General features: G+C 49.2%; 1 protein-coding gene across 2 annotated transcripts in view; it reads left to right on the top strand.

The window, feature by feature from the left end:
- Nucleotides 1-14,984, top strand: part of Fam81a (family with sequence similarity 81 member A) — a 55,407-nt gene that overhangs the window by 32,101 nt on the left and 8,322 nt on the right. For both annotated transcript variants that reach the window (XM_051156747.1, XM_051156746.1), the window contains exons 4-6: nt 2,610-2,728; nt 8,342-8,471; nt 12,686-12,792. In XM_051156747.1, the coding sequence (XP_051012704.1) occupies nt 2,610-2,728; nt 8,342-8,471; nt 12,686-12,792 (356 nt within the window). The remainder of the gene's footprint in view (nt 1-2,609; nt 2,729-8,341; nt 8,472-12,685; nt 12,793-14,984) is intronic.

Below are 14,984 nucleotides of genomic sequence, written 5' to 3'. Positions count from 1 at the left end.
GGCCTGGGCCGTTGCGTATGGACCAGGCCTTCTGGGTGAGATGTGTGTACCCAAACGGCATTTGCACCCCATGGCCTTGTCAACAAAGGTTTCAAGAAGCTCGAACAGAAAGCATGAATGTTTCATTGTGCCTATTGAGAGAGAGAGAGACAGAGAGAGAGAGAGAGAGACAGACAGACAGACAGACAGAGAGACAGAAACAGACAGAAAGACAGAGACACACACAGAGACAGCGAGAGAGACAGAGAAAGAGACAGAGAGACACAGACACACACACACACACACACACACACACACACACACACAGAGAGAGAGAGAGAGAGAGAGAGAGAGAGAGAGAGAGAGAGAGAGAGAGAGAGAGAAAGCCCACTCTGCCAGCGCTTTTTTCTTCAGTGGGAGAGTGCTAGAGATGAATTAGTCAGATCTGAAGTCTCTTTGCAGGAAAGTGCTTAGATGAGTAACATTTTGTCATTCATAGGTGATTGTAGCTAGTTTGCATCCTTCTTCACAGAGCAGGTTCCTTCATTCAAAAATTGGAAACCATAGGAAATAGCAGGTCTGGCAATTGCAAATTCTATTTTCAGTGGCAATAAAACGCAAGTGTCACCAAACTGAAAAAAACAGGGAAACAAGTCCCTATATCGGTGCAGGAGGTAAGGGACGCTGGTCGCTCAGTGCTGGCCTCCTCGATAGCCCCGGTGCTATCGAGGACCTGGTCTGCACAGACAAGAGGGTCTGGCAGTGCCAGCGATGCCTCCTGCAGGGAAAACCTCAGAGTGAGGCCTTAGGAATCTGAGGAGGAGGAGGAGCCAGGCTCACCGCCTCCCTCTGTGTGACTGAGCCAGTCTCTTCCCTTGTGAAGGAGGTGTGGAGACCCACTCTTCCTAGGCTTTGGCTAGGACCGGCACACGTCTCTCACCGGCTGTACCTCCAGCCCACTGATGCTTCCACTATTGTCAGGGACACCCACCTGAGCACTCCAATGAGCACAGAAAGAATAGCTCCCTCACATCCGAGGACCCAGCGGCCAGAGGAGGAGGAACACCATTCCTTCCAGCAAAGGGCCAGAAATAAAAGAGCAGTTTATGTATTTAGGAGCCGTGAGCACAACATAAAACCATTGCCTTGAATTTAAAGTTTAGTAGGTCCCAGGAAAACAGTGGAAGAAACCCCAGAGAGATGAGAGTCAGATTCAGAGTGGAGCTGTCAGGAAGAGGCAAGTGGGACAGACACAGCCAAACACCAGCATAGGAATGACAGATGCTCCAGGGGGAGGGAGCCAAAGAAGAGAAGAAATATTAGTTAAACAGGCGAGTTACACTCAAGTTGAAGAAAAGAGTTTGAAAGGGTTCACCAAGCATGGGGTTAAATGCTTTTAAAAACAGAATAGGGGTGTTGATGCTGGGAAAGATGGTTCCTCAGCCGGATGCCTAGTTCTAATAACTCCGGTTCCGAAGCATCAGATGCCCTCTTCTGGACATCACGGGCAACTGCACCCATAGGCTCACATACCATATACATGAGCAACAGTTCAAAAACCCAATCACATGCCACAAAGCAAAACTTAACATATTAAAAATATGAAATGTCAGGCCAAGTGTGGTGGGTGCAAACCTTTAATCTCAGCCCTTAAGAGGCAGAGGCATGCCAATCTCTTTGAGTTTGAGGCCAGGAAGTTCTACAAAGTAAGTCCAGGACACCCAGGGCTATGCAGAAAAACTATCTTGAAAAACAAAACAAACAAAAGAAACGTCTTACAGACTTTGTCACAGTGAGAATTAACTATAAAGACAGCCAGTGAGGTGAGTCAGCGGGAAAAGGCATTTGCTGCCGCCCCTAGAAGACCAGGAATCATGTGGTAGAAAGAAGCAACTCTTGAAAGCTGTGCTCACACCCCGCTCATCACTAAACAAAATGTAATAATAATTAAAAAAAAAATGTAAGAAACAAACAACAAACTCTTAACAGCTTGAAACAAAGAAACACACTTTTTTTATTTTTTATTTTTTTCCAAGACAGGGTCTCTCTGTGTAGCTTTGGCTGTCCTGGACTCTCTGTAGACCAGGCTGACCTCGAACTCAAAGTGATTTGCTTGCCTCTGCCTCCCGAGTGCTGGGATTAAAGGTGTGCGCCACCACGCCTGGCAAGAAACACACTTTTAATTCTGCTTTTATTTTTAGTTTTTGAGATGGGGTCCTGTGGTGTAGGCTTGGCTCACCTCAAATTCAGAACTCTCTTGCACCACATTTCTACCACCAGGCCGCCCAGCACTAACTAATTCTGGCTAACCCTTAGATATTCAAACACCCTTGAGCCAAACTAAAATGAAGACAATGTAAAATAAAGGGCACTGGGCATGGCGACACATTCCTGGAATCCTCACCAGTCAGGTGGCTCCTGCAGGCAGATCTCTGTGAGTGCGAGGCCAGCCTGGTCTACACAGCAAGGTCTGGACCAGTCCGGGTTAATAGTGAGACCCTTATTAGTTTTAGACAAAAAAACTTATGAAAAAATAATGAATTTAGCACTTAGTAATTTCCCGAATTTTGAAATGCTTTGTGGACGCCTGTGAACTTTCCAGTGACCCCGAGTGGCCTCTGTGTCTCCAGGTTCTCCAGGAGCAGATCCGTGCCAGGGACAACATCAGCTATGGAACTAATTCTGCCTTAAAGACGCTGGAGATGCGCCAGCTCTCTGGCTTGGGAGATCTCCGAGGAAGAGTTGCAAGGTAGGTGGACCAGCCACTGCCCTCAGAGTGCCCACGGAGGCATCTTGAGGAAGGAAGGGTTGTTTGGGCTTGGACCCCAGCCCCTAGGGAGGTCCCACCCACACCTAGGCTAGGTTGTCCCTCTCTGGTTTCACCCCTCCGGAAACGCCCTCACAGAGCCAAGCCCAGAGGTGTGCCTCCCGGCCATTCTCAACTCAGTCAAGCTGTCCGAGAAGACTGCCCATCACAGCCCGTGTCCAGATGTTGGAGACTTTACTCCCTGAGAATGTTTTTTTCACTTGGCTCTGAGATGATCGGAGAGTAAAGCGCTTATTGTGGGAGTCAGCCGACCTGGGTTCCATACGTGAAGGCAGGAGGGCAACCAACCCCACCAAGCTGTCCTCCTTCCTTCACACCCACACGCACACCCACCCACTGATGAGGATGATTGATACCCAGACTTTTTTTTTTTTTATCAACTCCAATTTAGTGAAGAAGCCCCAATAAATTCTTTTACAGCGTCCCGCCCTCCCGGGTCTGACCATAGACGCTAGTGGTGGACTTCAAGCCTTCGTGTCAGCCTATAATTGTTTCCTTTTCCAAACCTGGTCGGGTATTCGTGGGAGGACATTATCAGAGAGCGCCCTCTGCTGGCTGAAATCGTTTGGTCAGTATGGGCCCTGGATCGAGTATTACACAGTTAGGACTTACTGTTTGTGTGTCTTTTATAATGTTCATCTTTGTGACAGCCACGGCTACACGCAGAGAGACCCTGTATTGAAAGACCAGAAAAATTCATCTTTGTTGTAATTAATATTGTATTTTTAAATTTTCCTTTAAAGTATTGGTTTCCCGTAGGCTGGAAATCTTTCCTGTCAGCATGGAGAGTGATTTTTCTCTTTACTTGGGCAGGTTCCGTGGGCGCAGAGCCTCAGAACTACCTGGGATTTTTTAAAAAATGTATTTAATTTAAGGTTACATTTATGTGCATGTATACACGTGTGTGTCCTGTGGCCCATGTGTGGAGACCGGAGGATAATTGCAGAAGTCGACTTTCTCCTCCTACCACACCTGCCCCTGAGACATCGAATCATCAGCCTTGGCAGCAAGTGCTTTTATCGGTTGAGCCGTCTTCCTGGCTCTTCCTGGGACTGTGTAGCCGCTCCTGCCATACCCGCAGCTACCGAGTTAGAATCTGTTTCTAACGAGGTCCCTGGGCACACTGACTGGTGTTTAAGGACTGCTGCAAGGGGCCTTCCCCTCCGCATTACTTTTAGCTGGCTGGGATGAAGGTGCCCAGACTTTTATCTAGGCTTTTTCTGCCCTCTGCTGCTATCAAGAGCCAGTATGGGATGGGGGAGGGGCAGTGAGCACTCTTAACCTCTGAGCCATCTCTCCTGCCCCCCCCACCTTCTTTTTATTTATTTATTTTTTTTATTACTTGTAATTGAAATGGGATCTTGCTCTGTAGCTCCAGCAGGTTTTTGCCTCCTGTGGTCCTGCCTCAGTCTCCTGAGTGCTGGCACTACGGGTGTGCTCTGCCATGCCTGGCCCATCTGTCAATCTGCTGTTCTCAGAGAGATGGGCACTGCCCCCCCTGCAATTTACCCGCCCCCCGTCCAGTATCCTTAGTCTAGTCCTTGGAGGCGAACATCTCCTGATCTTCTCACCTCTCGCTATCCTTGTCTTTCACCTTCAGCGTGCCCTCGTTAACCTCTGAAGGAGCCCCTTCTGCTATGACTGGGCGTTGGCACTGTTCCCCCCCCCCAACCCCCCCCCCCCCCCCGCGTACCTTTCCACTTCCTCCTATAACTCCTTGCTCACCTTTAAAGGGTAGTGCGAATGTCGTCTTCTCCTCTGGGAGCCTTTCCTGACACACACACACACCGCGCCCCTCCGCCCTCCCCGCCCCCCACCTCTACCCTGCTCTACAGAATGCCCCCCCATCACCCCTAAGCCCCGCCCACCCAAGCCCCGCCCACACACTCTGTTGTCATCCTAGTTGTCTTAGAGCAGGGAGTCAAATGCTTGGGTCCTGTGTGGTTGGTCTAGAAAAGTCACTGGGGCAGGGACTGAAAAGTCTTGAGTCCTTGGCCTTTAAAAGACCCCAAGCTCAGAGAACAGCAGGAGGGGGTGGGGACCGCCTGGAAGGACTTGGGAGCCACAAGGTAGAGTGGGGACTTGAGACAGCTGAAGGTTTTCGTGGCTGCCGTGTTTGTTAGGGGGCCTTGCTCTTCCCCAGGGGTTCTCAGCCTCCCTAATGCTACAACCCTTCAATACAGTTCCAGGTGTCGGGCTGACCAACCACCTCCTGCCCAAGCATAAAATTGCTTTCACTGCTGCTTCATAACTGCAATTTTGCTCCTTTTATGACCCATAATGTAAATCTCTTGCGTTTTCTGATGATCTTAGGAGAGCCCTGTAAAACGGTCATTTGACCCCAGAGAGGTCGAGACCCACAGGTTGAGAACCAGTGCTGTAGAGGAACAGCACCAACAGTGGTGCGTGCGTGCGTGCGTGCGTGCGTGCGTGCGTGTGTGTGTGTGTTGATTATATTGGTCTATGCAGTAGAGGCCTGCAGTCACCTCCACACTGGAGAGGCTGAGCACCCAGTAGCTGCTTAGCCGGATGCCTCAGCAGTCCCACCGTGGTGCTGAGGGCCTGGAGGCTTCTGGACAGCCACTGGTCCCTCCATGTTGGAGGCCCGAAGACGCCCGAGAGTGGGTCTCCTTACTCCAGTTGCCTGATCAGGAAAATCCCTAACGGGTGTGCCCAATATGTGGCTGCAGTCAAGATGGCGACCAAAATTAACCATTACTCGACTGTGGGAGCAGGTGGAAGTTGAGGGCGTGTGTGTGCAGCAGGCGGGGAGGGAGCGTGCCGCAAACGGCCTATAGGCGCCTCAGCACCTCAGTGAAAACCGATGCCGTCTTTACGAGGTTGTGCCTAGCACAGAAGAAGTCTCTTGAAATACCTTCAGGAATCTTCCATTCTGCTTCAGTGGCTCATCAACTTCTCCACCCAACTTGTTCCTCCCCTGATAACAAACACCTTGATTCTAGAACCACCCAAAGTGTTTGTTAGCAAGCACGAGATATGGTGGGTTTGTTTTGTAGCTCTATCCGGGTCTTTCTCTCTGAAAGCCAATGAGACTTTGTTGAAAAGAGCGCATGTGAGATAAAGGCTCTTTGGCAAGATTCCGACTTTTCATGCATTGGTTACATAACTGTGCTGAAGTATAGCTTTTAAAGTGACATTACTGAATTCTAGGCTGGCGTGTAATTTCCTATTTGAATGTATAGTTTTTATGGGTCTGTGAGTGGTATAGTTAACAGCAAGCGGGCCCTTGTTTCTCACTGTGCAGACCTACGCCAGGCAAGCTCCCCTCGGAGGTGAGGGCGTCTGTCTCACTCAGCATTGTGCACCTCATGTAGGTCCTGGCCAGAAGTTTTTTGTTGTATTTTATTTTGTTTTGGTCTTTTTTTTTTTTTTCCATTTATTTATTTATTTGTTTATCTTCTCAATTCCTTCTGAAATTTTTTATTCTGTGTTTGGCACATTGTTTGAGCATTCTCAAAACTCAGTGGCCATTTCCTCTTTCTTCTCTGATAGGTGTGGGTGCGCCTGGTGGCAGAGTTAGAGGAAACACATCCATATGCCAAGGCATAACAAGTGCCCAACGCCTGAAAACTGGGAATTAGAGGTGGATAATAGTGGGGCCCTCACAAATGTTACAGGGGACCTGAGAGTACTAGCTTCCCCGCTCCCTCTCCCTCTCTTCCGTCTCTCTGTTGCTCTTTATGAAGAGATTTCATGATATATATTCACATATAAGGCGAACAGTGGGGAAGGGGCCGGGGGAGATGGCTTGGCACTTAAAGAGTGATGCTCTTCCAGAGGATCCAAGTTTGCTCCCAGAATCCATGTCAGGCAGCTCACAGCTGCCTGTAACTCCAGCTCCAGGGGACCTGACACCCTCTTCTGAACCCTGCAGCAGGCATTGCATTCACACGGATGGACACACACACACACACACACACACAGAAAGAAGGAGGGGGGAGGGGAGGGGAGAATTTAAAACTAAGACTTTAAAGCGTACACTGCGGTGGGTTTTAGTGTGTTCCCTGTGCAGCATCAGGGTTATTCACAGAACATTTGGTCAATTCAGAAAGGAACCCCATGGCACTTGCCAAATCTCCCCCATCTTCCCTCAACCCTTGTCCGTGGCGACCACAAAATTCTTTCTATCTCTATGGATTTGCCTCTCTGGGTGTTTCCTGTAAATGGAATCATACCACGCAGGGTTCTTTTTGTTGTTGTTTTGTTTTTCGAGACAAGGTGTCTCTGTGTAGCCCTGGCTGTCCTGGACTCGCTTTGTGGATCAGGCTGGCCTTGAACTCACATCGATCCGCCTGCCTCTGCCTCCCAAGTGCTGGGATTGAAGGCGTGCGCCACCACGCTGGCTCCCACACAGAGTTCTTTAAGACCAGCTTCTTCCACTCAGCGTAGTGTTTTCAGAGTTTATCTGTACGTGGTGTTTCAGTACATCAGTGCTTTCTATGGCTAAGACACACCACCCTGTGGCTCTTCCTAAGTTGAGCGGATTTGTGGTTTCTACTTTTTGTCTGTCATAAATTGTAATAATTATTATAAATTATACATAAAACATAATCACAAGTTCTAAGCGAGGCTGAGTGTTTATGAGTTCTTGCATGTTTACATTTTTATTACAAGATTTGTTTATTTTTATTTTCCGTGTGTGTTTTGCTTGCATACATGTATGTGTACCACATGTGTTCAGTGAGCATGGAGACCTGAAAAGGGCGTCGGGTCCCCGGCAGCTGGTGTTCTAGGTAGTTGTGCACAGCCCGATGTGGTGCTGTGAACTGAACTCCAGTTCTCTAGAAGTCTTCTGGACCACTGAGCTGGCTCTCTGGCCCTGAGGCAGCTTCTTATACGTACATAGCCTGCAGTTAGCTATTTTTCAACATCATCAGCCAAAAGTCTATTCTATCCCTCGCTGGATTGTCTTGGAACAATGCTTGAAAATCATTTGGGGGGTAGGGACACCTAAGTCCCTTCCTTCCTTCCCCCTTCTCCCACCCACTCCCCTTCCAGAGGTCAACCTCCATTAAAAACAAACAACAACAACAACTGTGGTGTGTGTGTGTGTGTGTGTGTGTGTGTGTGTGTGTGTGTGTGTGTACATAAGCATGCGTGCACAGTGTGAAAGTCAGAGAATAGCTATTTTTAATTATAGGTAGATGTGCATGCGAGTACAGGTACCTGCCAAGGCCAGATGTGTTGGATCCCCTGGAGCTGGAGCCACGTACAGGCTATGGCGAGCCGCCTGACACGGATGCTCTTCGGCAGGAGCCGAGTGTGCTCTTAGCCACAGGGCCATCTCTCCAGCCTCCCCCCCCCCCCCGACCCCTGGCTTTTTTTTTTTTTTTAAACATACATTCTGAGTACCTGACTCAGTTTCTCATGCTTCATTGGCTGAGCCTTCTCCAAGCCCACGGACTGTGCGGTTTCTGAGGAGGCCTTGCATTTCACAGCACATCGTATAGGCTGCGAGGCAGCTGCTTCACCTGCCTTTAGACTTTCATGAGCGTGTGTCGTTTGCCTGGACAGGTGCGACGCCAGCATAGCCAGACTTTCCGCAGAGCATAAGACAACCTACGAAGGGCTCCAGCACTTGAACAAGGAACAGCAAGCAGCCAAGCTGATTCTGGAAACAAAAATCAAAGACGCGGAAGGACAGGTATGGCCACTTTGACACTCACCTCTTAGAAGCTGGTAGCTGGTTCTCAGCTCAGAGTAGCATGGTGCTGCTTGGTTTTTGCAGGGGTGGCCGGCTGCGGTCCCGGGCGTGGGTTTATGCACACCCTCGGCTCTTCCTGTCTTCCTTCCCTCTGCTGGAGGGGCCCCTCAAGCAGCCAGATTACAGCGAGCTTGGTTTAAAGACGCTTTCCCCTTACTCATAAAACAATTCACATACCTTCGGAATTCTAAATTATATCTCCCAAACTACCTCTTGCACGGGTGCGTGGCCCACCTTTGCAAGCCGCTTGTCCCAGTGTCGGATTCAGGGCGTGTGTTCTTTCCTGACTGGGACTTACTGCCTGAGCTGACTCTTCACATGGTCTGTAGGTGGGCCAGGCTGGAGCTGGGGAGTACCCTGGCGAAGGGACCTCCGGGTGTTTACCTTGACATTCGTAGTTTACGTAACAAAGCAAAACTCTCAGCCTTTCACCAGTTTGGGGTTTCTTTTTAAAATTTTATCTTAAGTGTGTGTGTGTGCGCGTGCGTGCACGCGCCTTAGACTCCCCTTGGTGCTGGGTTATAGGTGGTTGTAAGCCACCTGACAGCGGTGCTGGGGTTGACCTCTGAGGAGATGTGCTCTCAACTGTGGAGCCCCCTCCCGTCCCTCCTTCATCAGATTTTTAAAGTTTGTTTGGTTTTTGTTACCTGCAAGCTCCCTTTGTTGGGACAGGGCTAGCCTCTTAGGACTTTCCTACAGTATCTTCCTAATTTACTATTCTTTACATGACCAGAGACTATTCTAGAAAAACAAGAGCAACTGAGTAATTTACTGAACTAAAACAATACTTAGTCCTCAGCTTCAGCTTCATTCAGCAAGGATCCTACACTGCTCATGTAAAAACAAACAGCAGCACAAAGGGCATTATAAAAACTTGGAAGAAAGTCAGGCTTTTGTGTTGTGTTTCTTTTAAGATGAGTGGGCCCAGGCTTCAGAGCAAGGCGGTCTACAATCCCAGGCAGTCTGGAGGCTGAGGCGGGAGGGTCCCACGTTGAAGGTTTGCATGGACTAAAAAGTGAGTCAGGCCAACCCAAGCAGTTTACACATCTCAAAATAAAAAGTAAAGGCAGATGGCTCAGTGGGGTGGAGGTCCTTCACCACCACCCGATGGCCTGCGCTCACCTCTGGGGCCCACATAACGGAAGGACAGAACCGACTCCCACAAGCTGTCCTCTGACCTCCACACACGAGCTATGGCGTGTACACACATAACACACAGAGGGAAGAAATAAACCCCAAAAAAGTTTAAAGTCAAGGCTAAGGGCATAGCTCAGCACTGGCGTGCTTGCCTAGGGCTTACTGATGCTTGAGGAAGCTGGGTGGGTGAGGGTGGGTGTGGTGGGCGAGTGCGAGTGAGAGACTCTGTAACAACACAAGGAAATAGATGTTTCCTCATAGCCAAGGTAGGTACAATACAGAAACCTACCAAAAGAGGGAGGTGATGATGATGGTGGTGATGGTGATGATGATGATGATGACGATGACGACAATGGTGGTGATGATGATGACGGTGGTGGTGGTGATGGTGATGGTGATGATGATGATGATGGTGGTGATGATGATGACGGTGGTGATGGTGGTGGTGGTGATGATGATGACAGTGGTGGTGGTGATGGTGATGGTGGTGGTGGTGATGACGGTGGTGGTGGTGATGGTGGTGGTGGTGATGATGATGACGGTGGTGGTGGTGATGGTGATGGTGGTGATGATGATGATTGTGGTGGTGGTGATGATGATGGTGGTGATGATGGTGATGATGATGGTGGTGATGGTGATGGTGGTGATGATGGTGGTGATGATGATGGTGATGATGATGATGGTGGTGGTGATGGTGATGATGGTGGTGGTGATGATGATGATGACAATGGTGTTGATGGTGATGATAGTGGTGGTGATGGTGGTGGTGATGATGATGGTGGTGGTGGTGATGATGGTGGTGGTGATGATGATGGTGGTGGTGATGATGATGATGATGACAATGGTGATGATGGTGATGATAGTGGTGGTGATGGTGGTGGTGATGATGATGGTGGTGGTGATTTTGATCCATATCTTACAAGTATTATTATTATTTAAGTCAGGAATGTTGAACAACACTTAGGTTTCCAGAAAATGTGATCATTTCATACAGGACTAGTTTTACATTAAATTTTAATGAAAACAAAATCCAAATAAAAAACGAAGGCCACAAGGAGATAGTGGAGAAAGCGGGAGAGGGATGTAGCCCACAGAGGGTCTTCTCTGCGGCTTCGCTTGATGAGGTGGTACATCTGGAGCCTTGACGCATTTGCAGCCATAGAGCTCCTGCCCTCCGTGTCTGGCAGCCACAGTGCTGGTGGAAATCCAAGGCTGCATACTGTGACAGCTGGTAGAGGAGCCAGCCCTGGACGGGAGTTGGGCGTGCTCATTAGAGAGCTGAGAAGTTTAGCACTTAGTGCGTGGTGAGCATTTTGGCAGTCCCCCCTGTCTTCATTTTTGCTGGGTGCGTAAGAAAAAGAATGAAGGCGGTGGCTAGGTAAGATGACGTAAGGGGGGCTGGAGAGATAGCTCAGAGGTTAAGAACATTGACTGCTCTTCCAAAGGTGATGAGTTCAATTCCCAGCAACCACATGGTGGCTTACAACCATCTGTAATGTGATCTGATGCCCTCTTCTGGCTTGCAGGTGTACATGCAGCAGAGCACTGTATACATAATAATAAATAAATCAATCTTTAAAAAAAAAAAAAAAAGGGTTAAAGCGCCCTAGGGAGATAGTGTAGGGGTTAAAGTGCTGATGGGCACAAGCAGCAGGGCCTGGGTTTGGATCTGCAGCACCCATTTAAAAGATGGGCACTGTGGGGGCTGGGGAGATGGCTCAGTGGTTAAGAGCACTTACTCTACTAGAGGGCCCAAGTTCAGTTCCCACACCCAGAGGGTAGCTGATCTAGTAAGCTCAGATTTTGTTTGTTTTGGCTTGTTTTGTTTCTCTGTATAACAGCTCTGGCTGTCCTGGAACTCACTCTGTAGTCCAGGCTGGCCCCAAACTCACGGAGCTCCGCCTGCCTCTGCCTCCCAAGTGCTGGGATTAAAGGTGTGTGCCACCATGCCCGGCTGCAAATGACCTTTAATTGTAGCTAGAAGTCATCCTTTCACACATAGGATAATTAAGTACTTTTCGCCTTCTTGTGATAGGACCCCGTGTTACTGCCTGTACATGAGGTACTATGTCACTGTATGTAGGTTAAGTATCTTGCCACTTTTAAAAAATTTATTAATTTATTCTTGTTACATCTCAATGGTTATCCGATCCCTTGTAGCCTCCCATTCTTCCCTCCCTCCCTATCTTGCCACTCTTAACCCTAGGGAATCAGACACATTCACTTCAAAACCCCTCCCCCACTGCCCAAGGTTTATAACTAAAGGCTGGCTGGCTTATAGGGAGTGCTCACTTGCTCTCTCTTGCTCACCATTCCTCCACTATGATTGTCTGAGACTTCATTTATTCTCGGGGAAGGGGGACATGGGGCAGCCACCACCGGATGCCGGGTGGACAGGCAGCAATGGCGGAACTGCCGTTGCAGCCGCTAGCTCGGTGCTGACCCCCAGTGAAGCACTGCTGGGCCTGTGTCTCGCCAGACGTAGCTGCCAGCAGGCTTTGGACATCCACCTGCTTCTGCTGTGCTTGGCACAGCAGCTCAAACAAGGAGTTGTTACAGTATCATCACGGGCTTGTAGAGCTCCGAGTCTCCACTGCCTTTTGAGATCTGCAGTCTCGTTCTGTGAAGAGCTAACCCATGACACCCTGTGGAGAATTCATTTCCACCTTCCCCAGTGGGACTGGGAACGTGGCCTAGCGCCCAGGCAACGGCCTCACCCTAAAGTGCTCTAGCTATGCCTGAGTAAGAAACAGGCTCTTGGAACCTTTGATTCCCAAGGTCCATCCATTCTTGTCCAGAGGCAAGCAGTGCCTGGACAGACCCTGGGACGTAGAATCCAGGCCAGTCCCAGCGGATGCTGAACAACACTGTTGACCTCTGGCCTTCATATGTACATGTGTGCACATGCACCTGCACACACGCACGCGCACTGGCCAGCATTGAGGGTATGAAATGTTTTCTGCAGCGGCCCCTAAAGGTTTGATGTGAGGCCTTTATGATCCAATCTTCTTTTCCAGATCTCCCAGCTTCTGAACAGAGTAGACTTGTCCATCTCGGAGCAGAGCACCAAACTGAAGATGTCCCACAGAGACAGCAACCACCAGCTCCAGCTCCTGGACACCAAGTGCGTTGTTAGTTTGTAGAGGGTTTCGCCAAGTTCCTTCCGAGTTCGCCACGTTCACGTTTTCCTCCTCTTGCTTTTATCTTGCCTGCTTTAAGTTTGTCTTCGTCGATATGTCTGTGCAGATATGCGCATGTGAGCTGAGCGAGGTGCCTGCAGAGGCCAGAGGAGCCCAGCCCTGGAGCTGGAGTCGCACGTGGCTGTGAACAGCCAGATGTGGGTGTTGAGAACTGAACTCCTGTCCTCTGGAAGAGCAGCACGTGCTCTTAGCTGCTGAACGTCTCTTCTCCCCGCCTCTTGGTTTTTATTTACCACATAAGAGTGAAAATAGTAATGAACGCTAAAAGAAAAGCGTTTCATGTGACACCCTGTCATCTCTCATTCATAACTGCTTCTAGTGGTTGGATGATGGCTCATCTCTTCATTCATTGTGTATCTGGTTTGTGTGTGTGTGTGTGTGTGTGTGTGTGTGTGTGTGTGTGTGTGTAAATGTGCAAGGGTGGGTTGACTGTGCCATGAACGCATGAGTGTATACAGGTGAAGGTCAACACTGGCGTCTTCTTCTATCTCTCTTCACCCTCTTTTTTTTTTTGTGGTGGAGCCTCTCCCTGATTCTGCTGGATTAACTAGCCGCTGAGGCTCTCTTTCCCTCTCCCCAGTGCCAGGATAACAGATGGATGCCATTGCGCCTGGCTTTTTACATGGGTTCTGGGCACCCAAACTCAGGCCCTCGTGTTTGGGCAGCAAGCACTTTACCCACCGAGCCACCTTCCTGGCCCCTAGTGTGTGCTTGTGAAGCGCTTGCCCAGAGGTTATGGATCTAGTGACGAAGGAAAAAAACGAAGCAAAGCTAAACCTCATTTTGTTTGTTTGTTTGTTTGTTTGTTTTTAAAATTTTTTATTCAATGCAATCCCTATCAAAATACCTACACAATTTGTTTGTTTGTTTTTTGAGACCAGGTTTCTCTGTGTTGTCCTAGACTCCCTTTGTAGGCCAGGCTGGTCTCAAACTCATAGAGATCCCCCTGTCTCTGTCTCCCAAGTGCTGGGATTCCAGGCATGTGCCACCGCGCCTGGCTCTAAACCTTGTTCTTAATCCTGAAGAGTCTACAGTTTAGGGAGCTGATAGCCAGGTCCAGATAAGGACGTAAACAGAGTGCACTGTATTATTTATTATTAATAATAATGCGTCAAGGGACAAGCATGTGGTTATGCTCGGTTAAAAAATGGTTCCCCCAAATTCTCCATGTAAGTATGTTTGTTAACGTTTAGGGCTAAAAGGAACTTGGCAGGTGTGTCTAAGTATCTTCAGCTGGCAATATAGCTCAGGAGTAAAGTGCTTGGCTAACACTGAGTGAGGGCACAGGTTCAATCTCCAGTGTTAGAAAACGTGTGTGTGTGTGTGTGTGTGTGTGTGTGTGTGTGTGTGTGTGTGTGTGTATGTGTGTGTCGTGTTGCGATCAGACTATAACCTTGGGTTAAAGTTCTCGCTTAGCCCCTTGTTTAGGAGAGGGTCCCTTTGGTGGTTTGCCACTGTGTACTCCGGGCTCAATGGCCTGAGAGCTTCCTGTGTTTGTCCCCCACCTTCCACAGGAATGCTGGAATTATAGACCAGCTCTGGCTTTACGTGGGCTCTGAGGAGAGCCTCACTCAGGGCCTCATACTAACATAGCAAAGGTTTTATCCACTGAGCCCTCTCCCCAGCTCCCTAAAGAAGAATTTACGCTGGGCCGGCCATCCAAGCAAGCCTGGCATAATCACCAGGCTCCTACGAGAGGGAGGCACTGGTGAGGACTAGCAAACACTTCCAGTGCTTGCTTCCTGGGCTGCACCTGGACCTTCCGAGTCCTGGTGGCGGCCAGTGTCCTCAAGCCGTACAGGTAGCTGTATTAGTCCAGCTACAAGATGGTTCTGTGTTCCACCGTCAGTGCCCCAGGACTGACAGGGCAGCTCTGATGACTTGGTGTGGATCCTCTACAGTTCCAGTCCTTGCTTTTCCACAGCTGCTACTTAGGGAAAATCCAGGGCAACAGATGTTTTGAAGGATACCACCATGTACTTTACTTCCGTCATTCGTGGACCTGCCAATCAGGCACCTGATTTATGGGTGTGCTGCGCTGCAACGGTTTTCTCTTTGCTGTGACCTGACCAAAGCAACTTGAGTAATGAAGATGACAGTTTGGCTCACAGTGACA

The sequence above is a fragment of the Acomys russatus genome, chromosome 14, assembly GCF_903995435.1.
Source record: "Acomys russatus chromosome 14, mAcoRus1.1, whole genome shotgun sequence".
NCBI classification, from domain to species: domain Eukaryota; kingdom Metazoa; phylum Chordata; class Mammalia; order Rodentia; family Muridae; genus Acomys; species Acomys russatus.
Note: the sequence above shows the minus strand (reverse complement) of the source record. Positions and strands in the feature narration are given on the sequence as shown.